At 60.1% G+C, this 27,909-nt stretch overlaps 1 protein-coding gene across 3 annotated transcripts in view; it reads left to right on the top strand.

The window, feature by feature from the left end:
• MAPK8IP2 (mitogen-activated protein kinase 8 interacting protein 2) overlaps window positions 1-27,208 on the top strand; it is a 72,925-nt gene extending 45,717 nt beyond the window's left edge. For 2 of the 3 annotated variants that reach the window (XM_045026920.1, XM_045026938.1), the window contains exons 4-12: window positions 2,934-3,042; window positions 4,243-6,804; window positions 7,616-7,691; window positions 8,162-8,334; window positions 18,177-18,286; window positions 21,680-21,799; window positions 23,206-23,276; window positions 25,590-25,688; window positions 26,691-27,208. In XM_045026920.1, coding sequence (XP_044882855.1) covers window positions 2,934-3,042; window positions 4,243-6,804; window positions 7,616-7,691; window positions 8,162-8,334; window positions 18,177-18,286; window positions 21,680-21,799; window positions 23,206-23,276; window positions 25,590-25,688; window positions 26,691-26,763 — 3,393 coding nt within the window. In that variant the 3' untranslated portion in view covers window positions 26,764-27,208. The remainder of the gene's footprint in view (window positions 1-2,933; window positions 3,043-4,242; window positions 6,805-7,615; window positions 7,692-8,161; window positions 8,335-18,176; window positions 18,287-21,679; window positions 21,800-23,205; window positions 23,277-25,589; window positions 25,689-26,690) is intronic. The other variant, XM_045026931.1, reaches the window with a different exon arrangement.
• Window positions 27,209-27,909: the final 701 nt, after the last annotated feature.

Here is a 27,909-nt window from a genome sequence, read left to right as displayed (position 1 = left end):
TCACAGGACTGGAAGGGCCCTCGAGAGGCCAGTCCCCTGCACTCAGGGCAGGACTAAGGATTATCCAGCCCATCCCTGGCAGGTGTTTGTCTAACCTGCTCTTAACCATCCCCAATGACGGAGATTCCACAACCTCCCTGGGCAATTTATTCCAACCACCCTGGCAGTGAGGAAGTTTTTCCTAATGTCCAACCTAAACCGCCCTTGTGGCAATTTAAGCCCATTGCTTCTTGTCCTGTCCTCAGTGGTTAACGAGAACAATTTTTCTCCCTCCTCTTGTAGCAACCTTTTATGTACTTGAAAACTGTTCTCATGTCCCCTCAGTCTTCTCTTCTCCAGACTAAACAACCCAATTTTTTCAATCTTCCCTCATAAGTCATGTTTTCTAGACCTTTGATCATTTTTGTTGCTCTTCTCTGGAGTCTCTCCAATTTGTCCACATCCTTCCTGAAATGTGGCACCCAGAACTGGACACAAGACTCCAGTTGAGGTCTAATCAGCGCGGAGCAGAGTGGAAGAATTACTGCTTGTCTCTTGCTTACAACACTCCTGCTAATACAGCCCAGAAGGATGTTTGCTTTTTTTGCAACAGTGTCACACTGTTGACTCCTATTTAGCTTGTGATCCCCTCTGATCCCCACAATCCCTTCCCACAGTTCTCCTTCCTAGGCAGTCAGTTCCCATGGGTATGTGCGATCATTCTAGTCACTTTTTTTGAGACAGAAACACTACGTTTGCTTTGCCCCCATCTCTGAGTCACTGCTCACTTCTTGGTGCAGCATCGTCTTGACTCACCAACTGTCTGGACAGGCCGGGGTCCCAGTACCCAGTGGAGGTCACCGGGTGAGAACCAGGCGCAGATCTGAGTATCTCTGCTATTGCACAGCCCTGCAGAGCGGGATCCACCCCCCGCTTGTCCTGCTTTTCCTCAGTGGAGTCATAACAGCCTCATCGCATTCCCCTCGCCCCATCTGCAGCGTTTGCCTTTGTTCTGCTGTGTGTGTGTGTCTGTGTCTGTGTATGTCTGTGCATCTGTGCGTGTGTGTTTGTGTCTCTGTGTGCGTGTGTGTCTGTGCGTGTGTGCGTCTGTGTGTATGTCTGTGCATGTGTGTGTGTGTCTGTCTCTGTGTGTCTATCTGTGTGTCTGTGTCTCTGTGCGTGTATGTGTGTCAGTCTGTGTCTCTGTGCGTGTGTGTGTGTCAGTCTGTGTCTCTGTGCGTGTGTGTGCACGTGTGTGTCTGTGTCTCTGTGTGTCTGTCTATCTGTGTGTCTGTGTCTCTGTGCGTGTATGTGTGTCTCTGTCTGTGTCTCTGTGTGTCAGTCTGTGTCTCTGTGCGTGTGTGTGCATGTGTGTGTCTGTGTCTCTGTGTGTCTGTCTATCTGTGTGTCTGTGTCTCTGTGTCTGTGTGTGTGTCTGTGTGTTACTGCTTTTACAGATCCAGACTAACACAGCTACCCCTCTGATACTTTTGTGTATATGTGTCTCTGTGTGTCTGTGTGTCTGTCTGTGTCCCTGTGCATGTGTGTGTCTGTGTCTGTGTCTCTGTGCATGTGTCTGTGTGTGCCTGTGCGTGTGTCTCTGTGTCTCTGTGCATGTGTATCTGCGTGTGCCTGTGCGTGTGTCAGATTGTCAGGAGAAGATCGTGTGGTGCTGGCAGCATGTCTTGCATCAGTGTTTCCTCACCTGGAGGACTTGTCCTCTGGGGGACACAAAGCCTGATGGGGGGAGCCAATGGACCTCTGGGTTCTCTTTCAAAGTCTCAGCTCTCAGTGTAACAAGTCAGTCTCTAGCTGTTACACGTGTGGTGAAAACCTTCCCATTGTGACCCTGGGTGCCCGATGCTGAGTTTGCAGAGAGCCTAAAACAATCGCTGTGTGGTGTGAACTGCCCCATTCCTGTCAGTGGTGCTAACCCAGCTGGCAGTGCTGATACTGTCCCTGGTGTGGCTGGTTCGCTCCCCCCCAGGCATGGCAGCTGGAGCACTGGGCGTCTGGGGGTGGGGACAAGGGGCTAGCTGGGGGAGGGAGGGAACGTGTGGGGTTAGGGGGTTGACAGGGTTGCTGACTCAGGGCTCAGCTTTCAGAGTTTAGGAGACGCTGTCTGACCTGTCGTTCACCCAGCATGTGCAGCGGCAGCCGGGGGTCATTCCTTGGGGGGGAGCCAGGGGCGGCTCTAGGTTTTTGGCCGCCCCAAGCAGTCATGCCCGGGAGGCGCCCCCGAGCCGCGGGAGCAGCGGACCTCCCGCGGGCATGACTGCGGAGGGTCCGCTGGTCGCGCGGCTCGGCTGGACCTCCCGCAGCTGCGGACGGTTCGTAGGTCCGGCGGCTCCGCTTGAGCTGCCGCAGTCATTCCCGCGGGAGGTCCCGCCGAGCCGCGGGACCAGCGAACCGTCCGCAGTCATGCCTGCGGCAGGTCCGCTGCTCCCGGGGCTCCGGTGGACCTCCCGCAGGCATGACTGCGGCAGGTCCGCCGGCCCAGCCTGCTGCCCCCCCGGGAAAGGGCCGCCCCAGGCAGGTGCTTGCCCCGCTGGGCTCTGGAGCCGGCCCTGGGGGGAGCTCGTGTCTGAGTGGTGACAGAGGGGCCTTTTGCAAAGACCTGATCTGGCTGCATGTGGGCTTAGCCTTTGCTTCCCCTCAGAGCAGAGGAAGGCTCCAGACTTTGGCCAGCCCAGCTCTCTCTGTCTCTCTCTCTCCCTCTCCCCGGCGGGGGTTAGAGGCGGGATCCCCAGGGGCTTTTGCTTCTTGTTTCACTCGCGGGGTGTTGTACTATCCCGAGCACAGCCCAGCTTTGCCGAGCTGGAGCCTGGCCGGCCGATACCTGTAACGCACTGTCAGTGTAGACGTGGCCTCACTTCCTTGTTCCCCGTCCTCCCTCAGCCTGGACACCTCCTGCCCTCATGTCTAAACGCACCGGCTCTTCTTTTTCTGACCAGGATTCCCTGAACAACAATGGCAGCTACCCTCCTCCCGCCCCTGCTCAGCGGGCCACCTGGCAGGAGAGCCTTCTCCACTCCTCCTCCTCCTCCTCTTCCTCACACACTGGTGAGCATACCCCTCCCTCACCCGCTACAGCCCCCACCTGCACCAGCAGAAGGGCTGCGGGGGCTTGTGCATCTGAGCTCAGCTGTGTGGCTGCCCTAAAAGCCAGGCTCTGCTCTGGGCCCTGGGGATGGGGAGGGAAACTGAGGCTGGATGTTCAGGGGATGGAGGGTTCCAGGCCCAGCTTCTCCCCCAGGGCTGTGTCTGAGCTCTGTGTTGGGGAGATTCGTGCTTCCTCTGCGCCTCCTCCCCACACTGCTTCCCTCGGGCGGTTTCCAGAGCTGCCCGATGTCCGGGAGCTCGGCTCGTACCCGGAAGGCTTTGCTCTCAGTCCTTGAAAATGGGACCCAAGTGTGACTGCTGAGAGTCCAGGGCTCAGAGTGGGGCAGATGGACACAGGGGCCTGTGGGCTCAGTGACGAGAGGGCCCTGGAATTCGGCATTTCCCAAGATCCCACAGAATGTCGTATTTTTGCTGTAGGATTCAGTACTCTGCTGCACCAGGTTCCTGGCACCGTTTTCTGCCTGCAGCTGCCTCTGGTGCTGCACCTTTCCCCACAAGGGATTGTTGGGTTGATGACAGTGCCTGCTGCCAGCACTGTCCTACAGCACCAGGCGGAGGGGGCCAGGGAGCCAACCGTGCAGGCTGGGCAGCCCAGCTGCCTGGAGAACAGAGCAGCAGCCGAGCTCTGGGGAGCGGAGAAGGTGAACCGCTGAGCCCACCTCCCTGGCACACGTGGGGCAGGGGAAGGAGACTCTAAGCCGAGCTCCCAGACACCAGCCTAACTGCTGAGGCCCATAGGCTCTGGGTGCCTGGAGAACACGGCAAAACAATCCGCCCTCCACACTGGTCATCGCTGGAAAGAGTCGCTGCCACGTTGTGCGTCAACGCACTGCCGAGCACACGGGCCTTGGTTGTTCCTCTCTGGACTGGCACTTAGGGCCTGTCTTGCTCATCCCCAGGGGCGCAGCCTGGGGGACCCTTCCCCTCCAGCTGGTGAAGATGTGGCTCCACAGAAGGAGCCGAGCCAGCTTCTCCCTCCTCCCACGTGTGTGGGGCACGGTCCAGCAGGGATCAGAGCTGGGCTTGGGGACTCTCCTGCCAGCTTTCCCAGTGAAGCAGAGGGAGGATGCGGGACCCTAGCCAGGGGGGCGGGAACTGGTTCAAAGTTCTAATCTCAGGCTCTTTGCTTTTTCTTTTCAGGGCACCTGTCTCCTTCTCACCCTTGTGTCCAAGATGGCCCCTGCCTGGACAGTCAGAACGGCCTGGGGCTGACCCCTGAGGAAACAGGGCAGGCCCAGACTCTGCTCAAACCCTCCTTCTATGACTTGGAAGGCAACAGACATGAGTCTCGGGCATATGGTAACCAACCGCCGGAGAGAGCCGGGGAAGATTATAATATGAATATCATCTCCTCTGCACCATGCTCACCACATTCCCCATCTCATCTCTGCCAGCCGTCTCCTAAACAGTCTCTCTCTCCAACAGGGCCTGCCGCTCCTCCTAACATAGCCACTCACTCGGAAGCCAGCAAGGAGCCCCAGACCTGCGAAGCCAACTCCCGGCAGCCCAAAGCCACCGAAAGCGACTGTGCGAAGCTCAAGCCCGAGGCAAACAGCGGCAGGGAAGGACAAAAGCCCAATGAGGAGGGTCCCCCAGCAGATGGCACTGGGGGGGAGGCAGGCCTGGCTCTTAGTCATGGCTCCCCCATCGCCCTCCTTGGCCAGTCCAGCACCCCACTGTCTGAGGAAGAGCTGCCCAAGGGCTATGGAGACAGTGAAGTTGGAGTCTTCTCTGATCGGAGCGATGGGGCAGGGGGGTGCACTCTGGGGGGCTACGTCTGCCTGAGGGGGCTGACAGAGCAGCTGAGCTCTGAAGGGGAGGGTCCCCACTGCAGTAGGGCTGCCAGCATGCGTGGGCTCCCTTCAGGCTCCTCCGAGACCACGTCTCCGTCGTCCGACCCGGGCATTGAGGCAGATCTCACCAGCAGGAACTCAAAGCAGTTCCTGCCCCGCAGCCGGCACAGTGACGACCTCAGCTCCCCAGGTTCTGACTCAGATGTAGAGGGGGAAATCGAGGCAGCTTTCGCTTGTGGTGGCCGCCTGGTCAGCAACATGATTTCCTCCATCTCGGAGACGGAGCTGGATCTGAGCAGCGACAGCAGCAGTGGCAGGTCCTCCCACCTCACTAACTCCATCGAGGAGGCCAGCTCCCCCACCTCGGAGGCCGAGCTGGAGACAGAGCTTGAAGGCCGGGGGCTCATGGGCATCAAGGACTCCCTGCTGCTGGATAAGTGCAAGGAGGAGACCCTGGAGGGGGAGCTGCCGGAGAGCCGCTTGAGGGACAGGAACATGGTCAGGAGAGAGAGCCTGGCCGACCTGAAGATGGAGGGTTATTACGACACCTTGAACCCGGAGGACTCTTCCGCCCCCATCGACCAGACAGATGTGTCTGGGTCCAGTCCCCTGGATCTAAAGATTGACCCGGACCACAGCCTGGAGAGCATCCGCCGCTCCTTCTACCTGCCCGTCGGGCCCAAGCTCCTGCCGGAGGTGGATGACGAGGGTAACAGCGAGTACGACTCTGACTCCGAGTCGGAGCCTGACCTGAGCGAGGACTCGGACTCACCCTGGCTGCTCAGCAACCTCGTCAACAAGATGATCTTGGAAGGCTCGTACCCTCTCAAGTGCCCGGACGAGTGCTTCCAGCAGGCCCACTCCCTCTGCGACACCATCTCCCCAGCCTCTGACCTGGAGCCCGAGATCCTCAGCGAGTCCCTGGACGTGCAGCCCAGCTTGCGGGACTCCCCGGGGAGCGAAGCAGAGCCGGCCAAGCTGTCCTGCTCCCAGCAGAGCATCGAGCTGGTGGACATGGAGACTCTGCGCAGCTCACTCCAGAATGCCGAGGACGAGAAACCCACGAGCACGAGCCCTGCCACAGAGTCCTCGCCTCCAGGAAGTGACTTGGGCCCTTATTTATTCATGAGCAACCCGACCAATGACACTATCACGCCAGTGTTCCTGGGGCACCCCCTCTCCATCGACAGACTGGGCAGCTCGGGGGTGCTGGCAAACTTTGGCTGCTGCACGGGGCCCATCAAAAGCTTCCCTTTCGCCTCCCCCGCCAGGACAGAGGGCTCGGACCCAGCGTCCAGAGAACAGGGCACAGAGGTGGAGCCGGCAGCTGGGCCGGAGGATTGGGCCATCGATAAGGACCTGGACTCGGGGATCCTGGAGGACAATGGCATGATCGATGACATCCGGTTAGAGCGCCTGGGCCCGAACCCTGACGCCTTCCTGCCCTTGCTCGACGTCTCTACGGCCAAGACCAACCGGTGCTTTAACCTGACCTACTCCACGGACGAGGATGACGTGCCCTATTTCGGCAGCCTGAAGGGCTCCCCCTTCCACGATGACATGGAGAGCTTCGAGGAGGACCTGCCACTTCCTCCGCCCCCCGTGGCCCAGGAGCCGCGGCCGCTGGATGAGTCCCTGGTCTATGACTCCATCAAATATACTCTGGTGGTGGATGAGAACACGCAGCTGGAGCTGGTGAGCCTGAAGCGCTGCACCTCGGTGCTGAGCGACGACAGTGACCTGCTGAGAGCCTGCGACAACTGCGACCTGGAGGATGAGGACGAGTTTGGGGAGGGGCTGACAGCACAGGATGCGCAGAGCTCCTCGGAGGACTCCTCCCCCGAAGCCGACCTCCAGTTCTCCAAGAAGTTCCTCAATGTCTTTGTCAATAGCACATCCCGCTCCTCCAGTAAGTACCAATTCCCCTGCCCGCCCCAGAGAGGGGTCAGCCATGTCCATCCCTGTAGGAGAGTCACACGTCCAGACTGGGCCACCCCTAAACCTACTTCTCTCTCCAGGTAGGGCCCTTGCCTAGCCCCCAATGTCTAGACACCTCATTCTCTTCAGTACCTGTGTGCTCACCGCACCCCGGAAGCCAGGGCAATGCTACACTCCTCACTGTACAGACACAGACAGACAAAGGCTGCGTCTACCCTGCACCGCATCCAGACTACGAGGGTGTGAATTGCAGGGCGCACCAAAGAGCTGGTCTGTAACTGCCCCGTGTCACACTGCGGGCAGAACTCAAAGGTACCTAGTTTGTGTTAACATCGTCCTCTTCAAACAGGACTGCGTTAGCATGGACGAGGTCCCTTCGAATCCCTGCCAGCAGCATCCACGAGGGCAGTTCCGCACAGCACTTGGGTATGTGCTGTAATCGCATCCCCGTACGCTGACTGCGGGGCCCCGTCCATGAGTCACACAAGAAGTCTGTGCTGGAGCAGGGTTAGTGCACTAACTGCTGGGCCATCTTCCTTCCTTCCTTCCTCTCACCACAGCCTGGGGGGGGGCTGAATTGAGAGAGGAAGGGCAGCCCCGACTGGCTGTGACCTGGATGTTCTCCCTGAGGAGCGAGGCCCGAGTGGCTCGGGGCCAGGCGTTCCCCGCTTAGGAGCGAGGCCTGAATGGTTCAGGTCTCTTGTCCTTTGCTTGGCTGGCGAAGGTGTCGCCTGCGTGTCCTCCTCCCGCCGTGCTGCAGTGACCTCTCCTCTGCTCCGTAGGTACAGAGTCCTTTGGGCTGTTCTCCTGCATGGTGAATGGGGAAGAACGGGAGCAGACTCACCGGGCTGTCTTCAGGTGAGAAGAGCACCCTAGCCTGGACCCCAGGGCTGCACCAACGCTGCCCCTCTGGGTGCGTGGCCAGGAACGAGTTGGGGTCTACCTGACACTGAGAGGAGGAAACAGCTTCAACCCCAGGGCTGAGCAGCTGATAAATACACAGCCCCAGGGCCACGAACGGGGGTGAGGCAGGCAGCGTGCCTCATCGGGGCAGCCCCACCGTTTCCTAGTAGATACGTTTATAGGGTAGTGGCCCAGCTGGTGCCAAGGAGTCCCGAGTCTGCCTATGATTGTCCTGCCCCCTGCTGTGGTGGAAAGGCCCGAGGGGGCTGCTGGGAACCGGGCACGGTGCCTCTGGCTCCTGTGTGCAAGAGCATCCTCGCCCGTCTTCATCTCTGTCTCTCTCTTTCTCTCTCACGTTTCCTCTGCCCTCCTCCCGCACCCAACGCCCCTTCCCCGCATCCTGGCGCCGCCTCCTCTGCTCGCAGGTTTATCCCTCGCCACGAGGACGAGCTGGAGCTGGATGTGGACGACCCAGTCCTGGTGGAGCTGGAGGAGGATGATTACTGGTACCGAGGCTACAACATGCGGACTGGAGAGAGAGGCATCTTCCCGGCGTTCTATGCCCACGAGGTGGTGAGCCAAGCAAAGGAGGTCATAGGTAGGCATCTCCCCTCTCCTCCCTCCCTGTGGTGCGGGAGCCCTGAGCACCTGCAGCCCTCGGCGCTGCCACGGGCCCTGCCGGGACAGCAATAGCCAGCTCACGGCACTGCCACAGTTTCAGGCAGTGTCCGAGTGGGTGGCAGGCTCGCAGTGACCCAGAGCGCTCTGCTGCAGATGGGGAGGGCTGCCAGGGAGACCCTCCCCACATAAACCCCCTCCCACCCTCTCACAGACACGCCCACCCAGATGGGTGAGCATTGACCCCATCCTGCTGCCCCAGTGCCCCTAGATCATACTGTGTAATCACTGAGAAAGCAGCCAGGAATCCCCCACTCACCCCCCTATCCCCACCAAGAGCCTGTCCTGGGCTCTGGAGCTCTGAGCAGCCAGCAAGGAACAGAGCGAGAGCAAACCCACAGGCCACTGGGGTCACTTGACAGCTGCAGGCTGAGTGCAGCAGCAGAAGCTGGGAGTGGGTGACAGGGGATGGATCACTTGATGATTCCCTGTTTTGTTCATTCCCTCTGGGGCACCTGGCACTGGCCACTGTCGGCAGACAGGATACTGGGTGAGATGGACCTTTGGTCTGACCCAGCATGGCCGCTGTTATGTTCTTATGAGCAGAGGAGGGCGTGAATCCATATGGAATGTCCCGAACATTCAGAGTCTGTGGAGGGGTCAGGCGAGCACATGGGGGGCAGCTATCAGGGGAGCAGACAGTTGCACAGGAGGGCCTGCAATGGTGCAGCAGTAGGGTGATGGAGATTGGTTGTTGATGGTCCAGGCTGCACAGTGCATAGTGGTCCCGTCTCTGAGTGGAGACCACCAAGGATCCACATCTGTTAGGTGCTCTGGGAGCCTGAACAGCTGCTGGGGTCTCTGCCAGAGGCAAAGGGCGCCCGGCTGACTCCGGCAGGTGTTTCTGTCTGCACAAGTACCTGAGCCCATCAGAGAGACACAGCTCATGGGATGGTGGCAGGAGAGGAAGGCATGGAAGGAGAGGCAGTGGGGAATAGGTGCTAATCCCTGCAACACCCGCTGCCCTTGCCAGGAGAGGAGATGTCTGAGCGGAGAGCTCCAGGGAGGTGAACGCGACAGGGAGTCATCAGTGAGACAGAAGCATCGTAGTGAGGAACCTGGCCAAGAGATCTGTGACTGAAGCATATGCTGTGCCAGGGCAACTGATGCTTCAGGCAGGACGGTTCCCCAAAGCATGCTGGGAAGCTCCTGTGAATGAGAGTCCACGTGCAGCAGGTTCAGGGCCCTGGTGAGAGGAGTGGAGATGGGGGTGACACAGGGAACTTCCAGTGACCTTCCAGTGCCTGCCTGGCACCTGTGTGTGTGGGGGGAGTCTTAGGAGCTGCACGACTCCTGTGCTGAGAGCCAGCCTAGCTCTGACCGTCTCCACTAGAGCAGGAGGAATCCTGGTCCCTGGCAGACAGGGCCCGTAAGGAGGCTTTCAAGCTGTCAGGGAAGAAAGAGTTTTCCTCCATTCCAGTAACGGGGCCGGTCCTGCCCCGCAGGCGCAGTAAAGCAGCAGGTGGAGTCGCTCTGACCCTGGCGCTGCAGAAGAGCCTGAATGGACTGAAGTGTCTGTACCCAGAGCTGGGAGCAGGGAGACGGGCCAGGCGATAGCCAGCGTAACGCGGCGCTGGGAGGCTGCGGCTCGTAGCCGGGCTGGCAGGCTACAGGGGAGGGGCAGCGAAGGAGTGACCGCTCCAGGGAGCTGCAGTTGGACAGCGCAGGATCCTCGGTGTTAGGGACCAGGGAAAGCAGCACGGCACAGACACGGCACAGACACGCCCGCTGCAGCCTCCAGGCCAGGAGCAGAGTGAGTCAGACCCCCTGGCCTGGCCGTGGGGTTGTGGGAACCCCAGGTTTTTCTTCCAGTGACTGCACATGTCCATTGCACGTTAGGTGTGTGTGCGCCCAGTGTGCCGAAGACAGAGATTTGTCCTACAACAGGACCCGTCGGGGCAGTGCAGGCAGCCTATGTCGGCCCCCAGCCGAGGCCATAAGGGACAGAGCTGCCCCGACCCCCCTTTGGTTCCTTCTCACTGCCTGGGGTTGGTGGGCGGAGTATCCCACACACAGGAGCACACGACCCTCTTGCTCTGAAGGGGATTATTTCCCATTGTAAATCATTTAGAAATCTTCCTAGGCAGTTAATAGGACTCAGGTTTTGTCCTAGCCGGTTTTTTCACTTTTGTTCTCTTTTTACTAGTTTGCTCTGGGTGTCAGGTGCCTGGGACCTGGACTTAGCAACGCGTTAGTCGCCTGGTTACCAGCTCTGCTGTCTGTACAGTAGCTATGCCCAACAGGGCTCCTCAGCGCTGCTATTTAAAATGTTTGGAGAGGACCGTATCAGAGACAAGAGCCACAGCTGCAGGGGCTTCAAGACCAGAACTCAGAAGTCAAGGGAGGCGAGACGCCGAGACTTGCGGGTGGAGTGTGCTTTACGTCCCGCTTGGATCCCAGGCGATCCGTGCAGGGCAGCAGCTCGGACGCGCTCCCGGGCGATCCGTGCAGGGCAGCAGCTCGGACGCGCTCCCGGGCGATCCGTGCAGGGCAGCAGCTCGGACGCGCTCCCGGGCGATCCGTGCGGGGCAGCAGCTCGGACGCGCTCCCGGGCGATCCGTGCAGGGCAGCAGCTCGGACGCGCTCCCGGGCGATCCGTGCAGGGCAGCAGCTCGGACGCGCTCCCGGGCGATCCGTGCAGGGCAGCAGCTCGGACGCGCTCCCGGGCGATCAGTGCAGGGCAGCAGCTCGGACGCGCTCCCGGGCGATCCGTGCAGGGCAGCAGCTCGGACGCGCTCCCGGGCGATCCGTGCGGGGCAGCAGCTCGGACGCGCTCCTCCTGACTTGTCGGACTCTCCGTGTCAAGCAGAGCTCGATAGAAGACGACATTCTCCCTCTCGGGGGCCCATGAGCAAGAGGTAGAAGAGCTTCAGAGCAGCCTCTGGAATAGAGGTCTAAGAAAACCTCCTCTGGGGCCACCAAGGAACATTGTTCTGCCTCGGCTGATACCCTGCAGAGCCGTTTGGGTGCTGAGGGTAGGGCATGAATTCTGGCTTGGTGCTCCCGGGTGCTGAGGGTTAAAGACTCCTGTGTTGGAATTGTCGACTATGGTGCAGTCCTTGGTACCGTTGAGAGTGACACCAGCTATACCATATCATGGAGCCAGCCTCAACGTCAGCACTGCCGCACAGGGCCATGCAACCAGCCACACCAGAGGTGTCTGAAGCAGCCAAGGACCTTTTGTGCCTCTCAGTCCTGGACTCCCCCAGGCTTCAAACTGACCTGGACACTTTGGCACCTCCTCTTTCCACAGTGCAAACGCCAGCGCGGCTGCCAGTACCAGCATCAGCGCCCACTGTCACAGTGCCAGCGCCACAGCCAGCTCTGACCTCAGCATCAGCTGTGAAGAAGCCACTGGTGCAAACTCAAGGATGACAGCTGGCAGTGATCACTCATCAGCTGCAACGTTACCTCCACCCATCAGCCCCACTCCGGTTCCCTAGCAACTCCCGCTTGGTGCTGGGCCATCCTGTCTAGTGGACAGTTCCAACTGTTTGTTGGAGTTGGAGGTTGGATCATGTGTCTCCTGTTTGTATTACAGGAGGTCCCAGGTTTCCCCCCCTTCCATTCTTGTGCATGCCAGGCACAAATGCATAAGTAGATCCAGAGACAGAACTTCTTGGAGTCAATATAATTGGTCTCTTATGCCCCGTCATGTTCCATGTTGATTTTATTGGCCATGCCATATGCCTACTACTTTGAGATCAGCCTCTCCCATTAAATCTAACTCTAGGTTGCCTCAAAGGGAGTCAACTGTGCCTGATACCGATTCCGGTACCGACCTCAGTACCACCTTTATCGAGCACGTGTCTCCTTTGGCACCTGAGTCTCTGCGACTGGACCATTGGAAACTATCAGCACTTACTGAAGTTGCTCCGACTCCCATAAATACGTACTCATCATCCCCAGATGGGGCTCTGGTTTGAGGTTTCCTGATGACCGGAAAATGTATCAAGTATAGCTACAGAGGGGGGCTCATTCCATGGGCATACAGGTGGAGTTAGTTCAGAAAAAATCACCACAGATTGGTGGACAGCTCCACACAGCCACTCCAGACAGGGTGGCATTGTCCATTAATGATGCTATACAGGAACTAACACAGATTTTCTGGCAGACACCCTCGTCTTTGTCTCCCATGGCTAAAAGGACTGAGAGTAGGTATCAGGTCCCCTTACAAGGGCATGAAGATTTTTACTCCCACCCGACCCCCAGGGTCTTTGATGGTCACTGCAGTTAGTGAGAAAACTCAAAACCTACCCCCTAGGACAGAGACTTGAAAAAGTTGGACTTATATGGTCAAAAAATGTATTCAGCACCAGGACTGCAAGTTCATGTAGCCAGTCATCTAGCACTCTTGGCTAGGTACAATTTCTCGAACTGGGATATGACGATCATGTGCCTGGAAAAACTGACAGAAGCCCGAGAAGGAGTTCCAGGTGATGCTCGCTGAAGGCCCTTGGGTGGCAAGAGCATCCCTCCAAGTAGCTCTAGATTGGCTGACTCCGCAATCAGAGTGATGGCGGTAACCATGCGCTCCTGTTCTTCACTGCAATCTGCTGACATATTTGTGAAGTCCAACAAACAATTGAAGACCTGCCCTTTGAGAAAAGAATCATCTCTGAAAAAATGGACAAGGCTCTACGTTGGCTCAAGGATTCTAGAGCGACTCGTGGGTTCTTGGGCATCTGTGCTCTAGTACCAAAGAGGAAACGGTGCCATCCTCAGCGCCAGCAGAGACAGACATTCTGTCCCCCCAACAACCTGACCAGGCTAGAAGGAGACCTAAATCTTAGAGAAGGAGCCCACCTCCTCCTTCCATCTCTGCTTCTTCTCAGCAACTCTCTAGTTTGAAGCAGGCTCTTTGACTCTTCAGTTGAGGCCACCATATCCATTCATGGGGCTATTCCTTGTCCCACTGCTCCCTTTGGAAACAGGCTGTCTCACTTCCTCAGTGCTTGGAGTGCCATTGCAACAGACTGGTGGGTGCTAAGAACTGTGGGACTGGGCTACACGCTGCAGTTTCTCTCCATCCCTTTTCAGTGGCCAATCTCATCAGGCTGTTCTCAAACAAGAGAACAGACTCGGGTTAGGAGTCATAGAGGAGGTACTGGCACAACACTGGTGAAGGGAGTTTTACTCTCGCTATTCCCTCAAAGCAAAGTCCAGGGGACCTGAGGTTTATCTTCGATCTAGGAAACTTTAATAGATTCATCAAGAAGATAATATTTTGCCTGGTTTCCCTGGTTCCCCGTATCCTTTCCATAGATCTTGTTGATTGGCATGGTGCTCTCTGCTTGAGAGACGCTAATTTTCATGTGGCTATCCACCTGGGCCAAAGAAGGTCCCCCAGGTTCATGGTTGTACATGTTCACTACCAGTTTACAGCCCCCCTTTCACCCTGTTGTGAGCCCCAAGTGCCTGGCAGTGGCAGCTGCTTACCTCTGGAAGATCAGTGTTCAAGTATTCCTGTGTCTGGACAGCTGGTGAATCCAAGGCTGCCCCAGATAGCAAGCAGAGGACAACAGACAAATCCAATCCCAGTGTGACACCTCAGTCCTGTACTCTGCAAAGGATAGAGTTTATCAAGGCAGTTCTCACTTCAACAACAGCCTACATGCCTCAGACCAGGTTCCAAGTGACTCTGGACCTGTGCGCCGCTCTCCCAGCTCAGCCTCAGACTCCTGTAAGAAATTGCCTGAGTCGCCTCGGGCATGTGGCAGCTTGTGCATACATGACTCGGTATGGCAGTCGTCACCTGAGGTGTGTGCAGGGGTGCCTGAAGTCTCTCTGCCATCCATCGAGACATCCACTGGACATGCTAGTTCACACGCCTGCAAGGGTTCTAGCTTCCTTGAATTGATGGGTGAACCTGTCCAACTTGTGCAGGAGAGTTTTCTTCTCACCGCCTCTTCCCTCCATGAGCCTAGCCGCAGAGACTTCCTCCTTAGGCTGGGGAGCACACTTATGAGATCTCTGAACCCAAGGACTTAGTCAGATCCGGAGCTATCCCTACACATCAATGTTCTCAAGCTTTGCACAGTATAGTAGGCAGGCCAGGTCTTCCTGCCACACATCAAAGGCAGCCCTCTGCACATCCACATGGACAACACCACAGCCATGCTTTATTTGAACAGACATGGCAGTGCCATGTGTGACAGGAAGCAGTCAACCTTTCAGAGTCTTGCATCAGGCACGCAATAATGCTCAAAGGGCCACACCTTCTGGGAATACAGAACAGCCTTACAGACCATCTTGGCAGGTCCTTCAGGATGGGCCATGACTGGTGTCTGAAAACCAAAGTGCTCCGGTTGCTGTTTCACACTTGGCGGACACCTGTAGTAGATCTGTTCACCATAAAGCAGATTAGGAAGTGCCATCAGTTCTGCTGCAGGGCAGGTTATAGTCTGGGCTCCATCCTGGATGGGCTGCTATTCCCAAGGAAGGACAGTCTACTCTGTGCATTCCCTCCCATGCCTTTAATTCCTAAGGTGATTCTCAGACTCAAGCAGGACTGCACCAAGTTGATCTTAATAACCCTTGCTTGGCCCAGGCAGCGCTGGTACCCAGGGTGGCTCCTCCCTTTATACCCTGCACTGGGAGCACAGTCAGACCCCGGGCACATGTGCCACCCCGACAGGAACCGCTGTGGGGACAGCCTCCAGCTTCGGTGCACTGGGCGCGCACACACCTAACGTGGAATGGAGACGTGCAACACATGGCGAAGACCAGCTGCCACGGACAGAGGAGTAACCGTTCTGTATTGCTCTTGGCAGTGTGGCTATCTACCCCCAGAGCAGTGCTTTCCAAGCTGTGGTCCCTGGGCTCGTGGGGGTTCGCAGACTATCTCTAAGATTTCCAAAGGAGGCCACACCTCCATTTGAAATGTTTAGGGGTCCGCAAATGAAAAAAGGTTGCAAACCACTGAGTTAGATGGAATAAAGGGGCCAAAGAGTCAAAGGTGTTAACATGACCCTGAAACCATCCAGATTAAAGAGTTTTAAACAAGGTCTGTGGGTGGGTACACAGAGACCTCCACCTGCTTAGTACATGGCGAACAGAGCCTGACAGCTCCTTTGAACTCTTTCGTAAAGACACAGGAAAGAAGGAAACCCAGTTAAACTGTTTGAAATGCAAAGTATTGAGTAAGGCTTTCATTTCACAGCACCCCGGGTTCCCTTTCCCTTTAGCCGCAGAGAGCCTCTAGCAGGAGAAACATCGTGTCTGGCAGCCTCTTACCTGGGTCTATCAATGGTGTCTGTTCCCTCTTGGGGAAAAGAGCAGTCTTGGAGCTGGACTGGAGCTGGCATTGCTGCTGCTGCTGCTGCTAACATCCAATATCGGCTCCCAGAAGCCAAAACAAACCCACAAGGGGAGGGGAAAGAACAGCAAAGGGAGAAAACGCGGCATCTGCCTCAGGTGCTGACTCGCACTTGCAACCTCACTGCTGGGAAAATCCAGGCCCAGCACCCGGTCTGATCAGCCTCTCTGAGCCCGGCAACTTCTACCAGCATCAGGAAGTTTAAGGCAGTGGCTCTCAACCTTTCCAGACGACTGTCCCCTTTCGGGAGGCTGATTTGTCTTGCGTACCCCAAGTTTCACCTCACTTAAAAACTACTTGCTGACAAAATCAGACGTAAAAATACAGACGTGTCATAGCACACTGTTACTGAACAATGGCTGACTTTCTCCTTTTTACCATAGACCTATAAAACAAATCAACTGGAATATAAATATTGTACTTACATTTCAGTGTATAGTAGATAGAGCAGTATGAACAAGTCATTGTCTGTATGAAATTTTTGTTTGTACTGACTTTGCTGGTGCTTTTTATGTAGGCTGTTGTAAAACTAGGCAAATCTCTAGCTGAGTTGACGTACCCCATGGAAGAGCTCTGCGTCCCCCAGGGATACACGTATCTCTTGTTGAGAACCACTGGTTCAGGGCACTGCTTTTAGCAGACTTTTTCTGGTCACAGGTTCACAGCAGTGTTCCAAACTACGCAGTCTTGGCTGGCTAAGCCAGACTCTTGTTAGACAGAAGGGAGAGGAAGGAGGAGAAACGAGGCAGGGAAGGGACAGGACACGCTTTGGGGGAACGGGGGAGATGACGTCTCATGTCCCAAGCAGTGTCCAGGATTAGGCTGGAGCCGGTGATGAGATGATGTCATCTGGGTCCCTCCTTCCGGCCCGGTCTGGTCAGGCCCCCTGTAAGGATCGGGATCTGGGGTCCCAGGAGCTGGTGAGAGGTGCAGCCATGATTGGGAAGCTTGCTGCTTCCCCTACTCATCTGTCAGTCATCCAGCATCATGGGACCCAGCAGCTCCCCTCTGGTCATTTTCACCCTCCCCCCGATCTCTTTTCTTGTAAGGACCCCCGAAGCTGGTGAAGGCGAAACAGCCCCTCGTTATTGTGTGCACCAGTTAGATCAGATTTCCAGCACACCGATTTCAGTGCCCGGATTTCCAGTCCCACACTTCTCCTGCAGCAGCATGATCTTAACCCGGCCCGGGCGTTCTGCCAGACACCCTTTTTGTTTGGGCCAATTCAGTCGCTCTCTTTTCTGCCCCTTTCCCCACCGACCTTCGTTGTCACAGTTTCTGTGCCACCGTATAAATTTGCCCTCCCTCTGCAGCTGAGCTCACAGCTGGGGTAAGCGTGTGCCCCATTATCACACCAAGTACAGGAGCCCTGGCCTCCCACCCGGGCTCGCGTGATGCAGCGGGGGCTCCAGCGGGGCAGGAGTGGCACTGATAGGGAGTAGCCTGTGGAGAACAGACGATAGGGACCTGGGAGCAGAGCCTCCTGGGGGCTCCATTAGGTCCAGGCTTGTTTAGCGTCTTCACTAGCCCGTTGCTGACACGTACAGATGGTACTAAGTCAAGTACATAAATGGTTCTTACAAGGAGGAGGGAGATAAATTGTTCTTCTTAACCTCTGAGGACCGGACAAGAAGCACTGGGGTTAAACTGCAGCAAGGGAGGTGTAGGTTGGACATTAGGAAAAACTTCCTCACTGTCAGGGTGTTAAGCACTGGAATAAATTGCCCAGGGAGGTTGTGGAATCTCCGTCATTGGGGATGGTTAAGAGCAGGTTGGACAAACACCTGTCAGGGATGGGCTGGATAATCCTTAGTCCGGCCCTGAGTGCAGGGGACTGGCCTAGCGACCTCTCGAGGGCCCTTCCAGTCCTGTGATTCTGTGATTCTAAATCAGAAGAAGTTGGGAACCCAGTGGGGCTGTGGGAGGTCAGAGCCCTGGGCAGGAACAAGCCAGCCCAGCTCCTCAGAGGGAGAAGGAAGCCAGAAGCTGGCCTGGCTGAGAGCGACTGAGGGAGCAGCACAGCGGTCGGGCGTTTCCTGGGGCCGCAGTGCGGGGAAAGGGCACTGCTGTTATGGGGCAGGTTTTGGTGCGAGGGGTATCTCAGAGGAGTGGGCTGAAGCTCCTTGGCACTGAGGGGCACTGGGAGGAGGTGGGGGTCCTTAGGGCAGGGCACTAGAGAACGTACCCGGTGGGTTCTTCCTGTCTCTGATGTGCATGCTTCTGTCAGCCAAACAGCAGGCAGCTCTGCCTCCCGGGACGCCAGCACTCCCTAGTGCCCAGCCCGCCTGCAGGTATCCTGCGACCCTGCTTCCAGCTCAGCGCGTGCAATGCCTCTGGCTCCCTCCCCACTCAGCGGGGGGCTGCTGGCTGGGATAAGCCCCTACTCCCCCCCGATCCTTTGGTGCTGATGGGTTTCTCCACGGCTTGCATGACTCTGTTTTCAGGGCTGAAGAGGAACCCTTCCTGGGTGGAGAGGTTCAACGTGCAGTTTCTGGGCTCTGTGGAGGTCCCGTACCATCAGGGAAATGGCATCCTGTGTGCAGCCATGCAGAAGGTGAGGCAACACACTCTGCAGGGAGCCTGCAGGGGGCGGGCCAAGCAAAATGGGTAGCTGGAGTCAAGGGACATTACTTTGTACTTCCCAGGGAATTGATGTGATAACCCAGCAGCATTGGGTTTGGGGGGAGGGGCCTCCTAGCTGCCTCGGTCCAGCCTCTCCCAGCAGGGGGCGCCATAAGGGATGAGGCAGGATCACGGGCTGTGGGGGTTGCTCCCAGTTACCCCGGTCCCAGCCTCTCCCAGCAGGGGGCACTGTGAGGAGCAGGGCAGGAGCCCTGGCTGTGGGGGGAGCTCCCTGCTACTCCAGTCCCAGCCTCTCCCAGCAGGGGGCGCTGTGAGGAGCAGGGCAGGAGCCCTGGCTGTGGGGGGAGCTCCCTGCTACTCCAGTCCCAGCCTGTCCCAGCAGGGGGTGCTGTGAGGAGCGGGGCAGGAGCCCTGGCTGTGGGGGGAGCTCCCTGCTACTCCAGTCCCAGCCTGTCCCAGCAGGGGGTGCTGTGAGGAGCGGGGCAGGAGCCCTGGCTGTGGGGGGAGCTCCCTGCTACTCCAGTCCCAGCCTCTCCCAGCAGGGGGTGCTGTGAGGAGCAGGGCAGGAGCCCTGGCTGGGGGCGGGGGCTCTCCCTGCTACTCCAGTCCCACCCTCTCCCAGTAGGGGGCGCCATAGGGGATGGGGCAGAAGCACCGGCTGTGGGGGGCGCTCCTGGCTACCCCACTCCTGGCCTCTCCCAAGGGTGGCAGCATAATAAAAGCCAGTCAAAATGGTTTTATGGGAAATAGGGCTTGTCAATCAAATCTGATATAATTTTGGATTATGCAAAGTTGGGTTGATGAAGGGACCTGTTGACATAATGTACTTGGCCTCTGCAAGACATTGGACTTTGTACTTCAGCCTATTCTGATAAAAAACAACAGAGCACTACTATAAAATCTGTCCAGCCCACACTAAACCATTACTGACCGAGCTGGAAAAGTGATTGTGAGTGGGGAATCAGCATCCAGTGGCTGTTTCTAGGGGGGTCCTGCAGGGATCTGCTCCAGCCCCAGTGCTACTCAGTATCTTCGTCAGTGATCAGGAAGAAAACAGCAAGTAATGGTGAGTGACGTTTGCAGAAGATACAGACAATGCTGGACCAGTACATTGTGGTGGGGCCGCTCAGGTCCCAGAGTACTCTCTGCTGCACTGAACCACATGTTTTAACACAGCAAAATGCAAGAGCAGGCTTTAGGAGCCAAGAATGGTGGACACACTCGTAGGCGGGGGGACTGGACTTTGCAAAGCAGTGACTCTGCCAGGGGCCTACAGGTCGTGGTGGAAACCAGCTGAACATGAGCTCCAGGGCGCTGTAGGGTGACCAGACAGCAAATGTGAAAAATCAGGACGGGGGGGAGGGAAATAGTTGCCTATCTAAGACAAAGCCCCTAATATCGGGATGGTCCTGATAACATTGGGTCATCTGGTCACCCGTGGGAACTGAAAGCCATTGAACAAAACCACAGGCCCTGTAGGTGATGAAAGCCAGGCATTTGGTTGCTATTATTACTCCAAGCCTGAGGCTGCTGCCGCAGCCCAGCACCCTGGTTCCAGCAGCTCCCAGGGTGATGTTGTCGCTAAGAAAGCCAGTGCAGTCCCCAGCCATACGAGGGGCAGAGTAGTGAGTCGTGCAGAGGTGCTGCCACCATTAGTCAGACAGTCCTGGGAGGAAGGGCGGGGCCCAGTTCTCGTGTCCACACATCGAAAGGGTGTGGAGAAACGGGAGAGGGTCCAGAGAAGAGCCAGCAGACTGACTAAAGGGTGAGAGCTCAACAGAGACGGTGAAGGGGTGACTTGGCCGCAGTCTGTTTACAAATATCTCCCTTGGGAGAAGGGTTTTGCTAGCTGACAGCTCTTGAGTCTAGCAAAGACACAACACATCCAGTGGCTGGCAGCTTGGAGCTAGGCACATTCAGCTTTTACCAGTGAGGGCAGTTAACCACCGGAACAATTTACCAGGGTCCTGGTGCCTTCCCCCTCACTCGGAGATTGGGTGGGTCTGTCTCAGACACTCAGCCAGAAGGGTTGGGCTGGATGCAGGAAGCACAGGGTGAGGGTCTCTAGTCGGTGTTACTGTGACGATACTGCCCGTGGGAGCCAGCTGAGGTCACTCAGTCAGGCTGAACTGCAAACAAAATGGGGCAGACAAACCCCAGAAGCTAGTGGTTATTCCAATACTTAGATTTACCAACCACCACAGAACAGCTTCTACAGCACCTTACTGGTTACTCAGAAGTCCAAACCCCGCAGTTCCCTTAAAGTGCCCAGCCTCAGGCCTCCGTCCAGATGCACACGTCAGATATGATGATGATTCCTAAAAATCTGATCTCATCATATAAAAGAAAAGGTTCTTCCAATCCCAAAGGATCAGCCACATACCCAGATCCAATTATAACTTAGATTTTACCCAAAATACACACTTAGAGCCAATTCTTATTAACTAAGCTAAAATTTATTTAAAAAGAAAAGAGAGAGAGTTGGTTAAAAGATCAATATACAGACAGACGAATTCAATTCTTGAGGTTCAGATACACTGTAGAGATGAGCTTGTAGTTACCAAAAGTCCTTTTAGAAATAGTCCAGAGGTTACAGTCCAATGTCCATACTCAGGGTGACTCCAGTCAATGACTGGGGATCTCAATCCTTGTGGCTTAAGGTTTCCCCCTCTTGAAACCCAAAGCAGATCTGAGATGAAGCAGGATTGTGTCCCAGGGTTCTTATACATTTCCAGCAGCCTTTCGGCCTGAGAAAACAATAGGCTTAACTCTCCTTCCAAACATCCTGGCAATTAGCACAGGGTAATTTATCCATTAAACAGTTCAGATACAGGTTACCACAACCTTCAAAGAGACACATAGACAATAATGCACTCAAGTATCATCATAAATGTTAATATTCCTTTTTTGATCTTTGAATTAAAGCTATAGCAATAGACAAGACTTGTTTGCTTACATCACAAGCCCTGAGCAGACATCTACCCTTGAGATCTCTACCAATGCAGACTTACATTTCAAAGCTCTGTTCATTTACAGATCTTCCTAATGAGTCTCTAAAGTTCGGCCATGGGTCAGGTCAGTCTGGGAGGTAATTAACTAGATATTATATTACACTCATAAGGTCACAGTTACCCAGGGGGTCAGAATCAGTTTCTGACTCGAGAGGCACTGCAGGGAGCGGGGCAGGAGTGCTAGCTGCGGGGGAACTTCCGGCAACTCCTCGCTGCCGGGGGCACTGGGTGGTGGGAAACGCGCCTGCAGATGGTGGGTCCAGTGCATGCGGCCTTTCCTGACTAGCAACCTACTTCCATTGCTCCCACCCTGGCCCCTTCCTCCCGCTCACACTCTCCCTGGGCATTTTCAGATTGCCACCACCAGGAAGCTGACGGTGCATTTGCGCCCACCGGCGACCTGTGACCTGAAGATAACGCTGCAGGGCATCAAGCTGATCCTGACCGCGAATGAGTACAGCCAAGATGACGAGGTGAGGGAGGCTGCGGAGCTCTGGGCTGGGGCGGGGTGGGGGGACGGGCCCCTTGGCCAGATGATTGGCTGCAAACGCCTAGAAGATAATAAGGTGATAAGTAACAGTGAGCCTGGATTTGTGAAGAACAAATCGTGTCAAACCAACCTGAGAGCTTCCTTTGACAGGGTGACAAGCCTTGTGAATGGGGGGAAGCGGTAGATGTGGTACATCTTGACTTTAGTAAAGCTTTTGATACTGTCCTGCACGACCTTCTCATACACAAACTAGGGAAATACAACCTAGATGGAGCTACTCTAAGGTGGATGCATAACGGGTTGGAAAACCGTTCCCAGAGAGTACTTAGCAGTGGTTCACAGTCAAGCTGGAAGGGCATAACACGTGGGGTCCTGCAGGGATTGTTTGCCAGAGACATGGGGCCCAGCCGGAGGCAGAGAGATGGGGCCCGGACCGAGGGGGGAGAGACTGGGCCAGCACTGAGGGGTCTGGCCCGAGGCGCAGAGACGGAGCCCGGCCTGAGAGGGGAAGAGATGGGGCCAGCACTGAGGGGGCTGGCCCGAGGCAGAGAGACGGGCCCGGCTCGAGGTGGAGAGAGGTGGGGGCCCGGCCTGAGGGGGGAGTGACTGGGCCAGCGCTGGGGGCTCTGGCGTGACGCAGAGACATGGGGCCCGGCCCGAGGGGGGAGAGAGACGGGGCCCGGCCCGAGGGGGGAGAGAGATGGGGCCCGGCCTGAGGGGGGAGAGAGATGGGGGCCTGGCCCGAGGGGGGAGAGAGATGGGGCCCGGCCCGAGGGGGGAGAGAGATGGGGGCCCGGCCCGAGGGGGGAGAGAGGTGGGGCCCGGCCCGAGGGGGGAGAGAGGTGGGGGCCCGGCCCGAGGGGGGAGAGACTGGGCCAGCGCTGGGGGGTCTGGCCCGAGGGGGGAGAGAGACGGAGCCCGGCCCGAGGGGGGAGAGAGATGGGGGCTCGGCCGAGGGGGGAGAGACTGGGCCAGCGCTGGGGGCTCTGGCATGACGCAGAGACATGGGGCCCAGCCCGAGGCAGAGAGACGGGCCTGGCTCGAGGCGGAGAGAGGTGGGGACTCGGCCTGAGAGGGGAAGAGATGGGGCCAGTGCTGGGGGCTCTGGCCTGACGCAGCGACGTGGGGCCCAGCCCGAGGCGCAGAGACGGGGCCAGAAGGGGCCGTGTAGCATGAGACAGAGTCAGACAGGAGGTGACAGCAGGAGGGTTAGACACGCACCAAATAAGGTTAAGGCTGGTACAAGGGGGGAAGAGACGCTCTGATGAGGGTGGGGGGGTCGGACGGACGGACGGACAGGGGTGCCCTGGCACTAGCGGGGGCCGCCAGCTCTCTGCAGACTGGGGGCCCCGGGGCTCAGATCGGCTCTGACTGCTGCTTCCTTTTCAGTATGAGCGATGCAGCCACTTCTTCCAGATGAAGAACATCTCCTTCTGCGGCTGCCACCCCAGGAACAGCTGGTGAGAGGCCCCTGCCCAGCAAACCCACGGCACAGCACAGCAGCTGGCTACCCAGGGTCAGGGCTCTGGAGGTGTCCTCCAGCCCAACACACTCAGCCGACCCTGTACTGCCCAGCCTGTGCCCTCGAGAGCGCCCCCCGCTCCTGCCCAGCCCCCCGACACCCCCCATGCCTCGTCTCTGCCCAGCCCCGCGAGAGCCCCCCCCCTCCCCCGCCCAGCCCCGCGAGAGCCCCCACCTCTGCCCCGCCCAGCCCCGCGAGAGCCCGCCCACCTCTGCCCCGCCCAGCCCCGCGAGAGCCCCCCCACCTCTGCCCCGCCCAGCCCCGCGAGAGCCCCCGCACCTCTGCCCCGCCCAGCCCCGCGAGAGCCCCCACCTCTGCCCCGCCCAGCCCCGCGAGAGCCCCCCCACCTCTGCCCCGCCCAGCCCCGCGAGAGCCCCCCCACCTCTGCCCCGCCCAGCCCCGCGAGAGCCCCCCCACCTCTGCCCCGCCCAGACCCTCGAGAGCCCCCGCACCTCTGCCCCGCCCAGCCCCGCGAGAGCCCCCGCACCTCTGCCCCGCCCAGCCCCGCGAGAGCCCCCGCACCTCTGCCCCGCCCAGCCCCGCGAGAGCCCCCCCACCTCTGCCCCGCCCAGCCCCGCGAGAGCCCCCACCTCTGCCCGGCCCAGCCCCGCTAGAGCCCCCCCACCTCTGCTCCGCCCAGCCCCACGAGAGCCCCCCCACCTCTGCTCCGCCCAGCCCCGCGAGAGCCCCCACCTCTGCCCGGCCCAGCCCCGCGAGAGCCCCCCCACCTCTGCTCCGCCCAGCCCCGCGAGAGCCCCCACCTCTGCCCTGCCCAGTCCCGCGAGAGCCCCCCCACCTCTGCCCCGCCCAGCCCCGCGAGAGCCCACTCACCTCTGCCCTGCCCAGCCCCGAGTGAGCCTCCACCTCTGCCCCGCCCAGCCCCGAGAGAGCCCCCACCTCTGCCCCGCCCAGCCCCGTGAGAGCCCCCGCACCTCTGCCCCGCCCAGCCCCGCGAGAGCCCCCCCCGCCCCGCCCAGCCCCGTGAGAGCCCCCACCTCTGCCCCGCCCAGCCCCGCGAGAGCCCCCCCCGCCCCGCCCAGCCCCGCGCGCGCCCCCCCTCTGCCCCGCCCAGCCCCGCGAGAGCCCCCCACCTCTGCCCCGCCCAGCCCCGCGAGAGCCCCCCCACCTCTGCCCCGCCCCGCCCCGCGAGAGCCCCCCACCTCTGCCCCGCCCAGCCCCGCGAGAGCCCCCCCACCTCTGCCCCGCCCAGCCCCGCGAGAGCCCCCCCCTGCCCCGCCCAGCCCCGCGAGAGCCCCCCCTCTGCCCCGCCCAGCCCCGCGAGAGCCCCCCCCTGCCCCGCCCAGCCCCGCGAGAGCCCCCACCTCTGCCCCGCCCAGCCCCGCGAGAGCCCCCCACCTCTGCCCCGCCCAGCCCCGCGAGAGCCCCCCCTCTGCCCCGCCCAGCCCCGCGAGAGCCCCCCCCTCTGCCCCGCCCCGCCCCGCGAGAGCCCCCCCCCGCGGCCCCGCCTACCCCCGGGTCCGCCCCCCACCTGGGCCCCACCCAGCCCCGCGAGAGCCCCCACCTCTGCCCTGCCCTGCCCCGCGAGAGCCCCCCCCTGCCCCGCCCAGCCCCGCGAGAGCCCCCACCTCTGCCCCGCCCAGCCCCGCGAGAGCCCCCCACCTCTGCCCCGCCCAGCCCTGCGAGAGCCCCCCCCTGCCCCGCCCAGACCCTCGAGAGCCCCCGCACCTCTGCCCCGCCCAGCCCCGCGAGAGCCCCCCCCACTGCCCCGCCCAGCCCCACGAGAGCCGCCCCCCCCGCCCCGCCCAGCCCCACGAGAGCCCCCACCTCTGCCCAGCCCAGCCCCGCGAGAGCCTCCACCTCTGCCCCGCCCAGCCCCGCGAGAGCCCCCACCTCGGCCCCACCCAGCCCCGCGAGAGCCCCCACCTCTGCCCTGCCCTGCCCCGCGAGAGCCCCCACCTCTGCCCCGCCCAGCCTGTGCCCTAGAGACGCCCCGTCCCCGGTTTGCCGAGATGGGGGAATCACATCCCGGAGCCCTGGCAATAGGTTCCTGCGGTTGCTTTGGCTCCTTGTCTGCTGTTGTGCAAACCAGAGGTGCGAGGGGGGCTTTGGGGATCATGGGTCTTCTCCAGCCCATGTCTCCCACGCGGCCCCTGTGCTGACTTCCCCACTGGTTGTGCCCACAGCCCCGTGGGGCAGCCCTGGGTTCCTGGGCTCTGCTCACCCCACAGCAAGCAGGCAGGCCCTGGTGCCTGGCTGGGGCTCTGCTCTGACCCTGCGCTTTGTGCTGCAGTTACTTCGGGTTCATCACCAAACACCCCGTGCTCAGCCGCTTCGCGTGCCACGTCTTCGTCTCCCAGGAGTCCATGCGGCACGTCGCCGAGTGTGTCGGGTGAGCCTGGGAGCTGGAGTTATGGGGCCCCAGGGCTTGCCCTGGCCCGTGGCTGGCTGCAGCGTGGGCCCCCCCCCCACGGGGTTCGCCCTGGCCCATGCCTGGCCTGCAGCGTGGCCCCACCCCCATGGGTTCGCCCTGGCCCATGCCTGGCCTGCAGCATGGCCCCACCCCCACGGGGTTCACCCTGGCCCGTGGCTGGCCTGCAGCGTGCCCCCCCCCCACGGGGTTCACCCTGGCCCATGCCTGGCCTGCAGCGTGGCCCCACCCCCATGGGTTCGCCCTGGCCCATGCCTGGCCTGCAGCGTGGCCCCACCCCCATGGGGTTCACCCTGGCCCATGCCTGGCCTGCAGCGTGGGCCCCCCCCCCCACGGAGTTCACCCTGGCCCATGCCTGGCCTGCAGCGTGGCCCCACCCCCATGGGTTCGCCCTGGCCCATGCCTGGCCTGCAGCGTGGCCCCACCCCCACGGGGTTCACCCTGGCCCATGCCTGGCCTGCAGCATGGCCCCACCCCCATGGGTTCGCCCTGGCCCATGCCTGGCCTGTAGCGTGTGCCCCCCCCACGGGGTTCACCCTGGCCCATGCCTGGCCTGCAGCGTGGCCCCACCCCCATGGGTTCGCCCTGGCCCATGCCTGGCCTGCAGCGTGGCCCCACCCCCATGGGGTTCACCCTGGCCCATGGCTGGCCTGCAGCGTGGGGCCCCCCCCCCACGGAGTTCACCCTGGCCCATGCCTGGCCTGCAGCATGGCCCCACCCCCATGGGTTCGCCCTGGCCCATGCCTGGCCTGCAGCGTGGCCCCACCCCCACGGGGTTCACCCTGGCCCATGCCTGGCCTGCAGCGTGGGCCCCCCGCCACGGGGTTCACCCTGGCCCATGCCTGGCCTGCAGCGTGGCCCCACCCCCATGGGTTCGCCCTGGCCCATGCCTGGCCTGCAGCGTGGGCCCCCCACCACGGGGTTCGCCCTGGCCCATGGCTCACCGTGTTCCTTGCCTTGCAGCCGGGCGTTTCAGGAATATTACCAGGAGCACCTGGAGTATGCCTGCCCCACAGAGGACATTTACCTGGAGTAAGGGATCAAGTCACTGCGTCTCCTGCTTCCGCCCCCCATTCAGCCCCACAGATGGCCAGAGACAGTGTCTGACCCCACAGCCAGCCGGCTTGGACCCTCCTCCTGCACATGCTCCAGCCCCCCCACCCGACAGACGTGCTGCACATCCTCACTGCTTCTCGCTGGGGCGCGGCGAGCCGGCTGCTCTGCCCTGAGCCGGCAGGAGTGCAGGCGTGTCCCAGGCAGGGCAGGCTGGAGGCGCTGGCGTGGGGCACCCCGCCCTGGCCTGGCCCCTTTCCGGCGGCTGCTGGGAGTGGTGCCCGGGGGCCTGAGGAGAGACTGCACCTGCAGGGCACCTGCCTCAATGACCAAAGCTGAAGCAGGGAGGGCGCAAGGGCTGGGCCAGGGCAGCTGCACCCTGCAGCAGGCTCCCCGGGGGAGGGGCTGGCGGGGGAGAGCACAGGGAGTGGGGGAGGGGCCGGCGGGGGAAGGGGGAGGGCATAGGGAGTGGGGGAGGGGCCGGCGGGGGAAGGGGGAGGGCATAGGGAGTGGGGGAGGGGCCGGCGGGGGAAGGGGGAGGGCACAGAGAGTGGGGGAGGGGCTGGCAGGGGACGGGGGAGGGCACAGGGCGTGGGGGAGGGGCCGGCAGGGGAAGGGGGAGGGCACAGGGAGTGGGGGAGGGGCGGGCAGGGGAAGGGGGAGGGCACAGGGAGTGGGGGAGGGGCCGGCAGGGGAAGGGGGAGGGCACAAGGAGTGGGGGAGGGATGCCTGGCACGAAGGGGAGCACAGTCTGGGCACCTGCCAGACTTACCTCAGGCATCACCCCCCCACAGGGCTGCCCCCCCGGCCAGCTCATCCCCCACGACCCCCCCCCCATGGCCCCTGGGCCGGCTCATCCCCCACGACCCCCCCCAATGACACCTGGGCCGGTTCATCCCCCAAGCTCCCCCAACGGTCCCAGCTGGCTCATCCCCCACGAGCCCCCCCCATGTCTCCTGGGCCGGCTCGTCCCCCAAACCCCCCCAACGGCCCTGTCCGGCTCATCCCCCACAAGCCCCCCACCACAGCCCCTGGGCCGGCTCATACCCCCCGGCCCCGCCCAACAGCCCCGGCCGGCTCATCCCCCACGACCCTCCCACCTCCAATGGCTCCAACTCCTGGGCTGAGT

Source organism: Mauremys mutica, chromosome 1 (assembly GCF_020497125.1).
Source record: "Mauremys mutica isolate MM-2020 ecotype Southern chromosome 1, ASM2049712v1, whole genome shotgun sequence".
Lineage (NCBI taxonomy): Eukaryota > Metazoa > Chordata > Testudines > Geoemydidae > Mauremys > Mauremys mutica.
The sequence above is the reverse complement of the archived record's forward strand: the minus strand, read 5'-3'. Positions and strand labels throughout refer to the sequence as shown.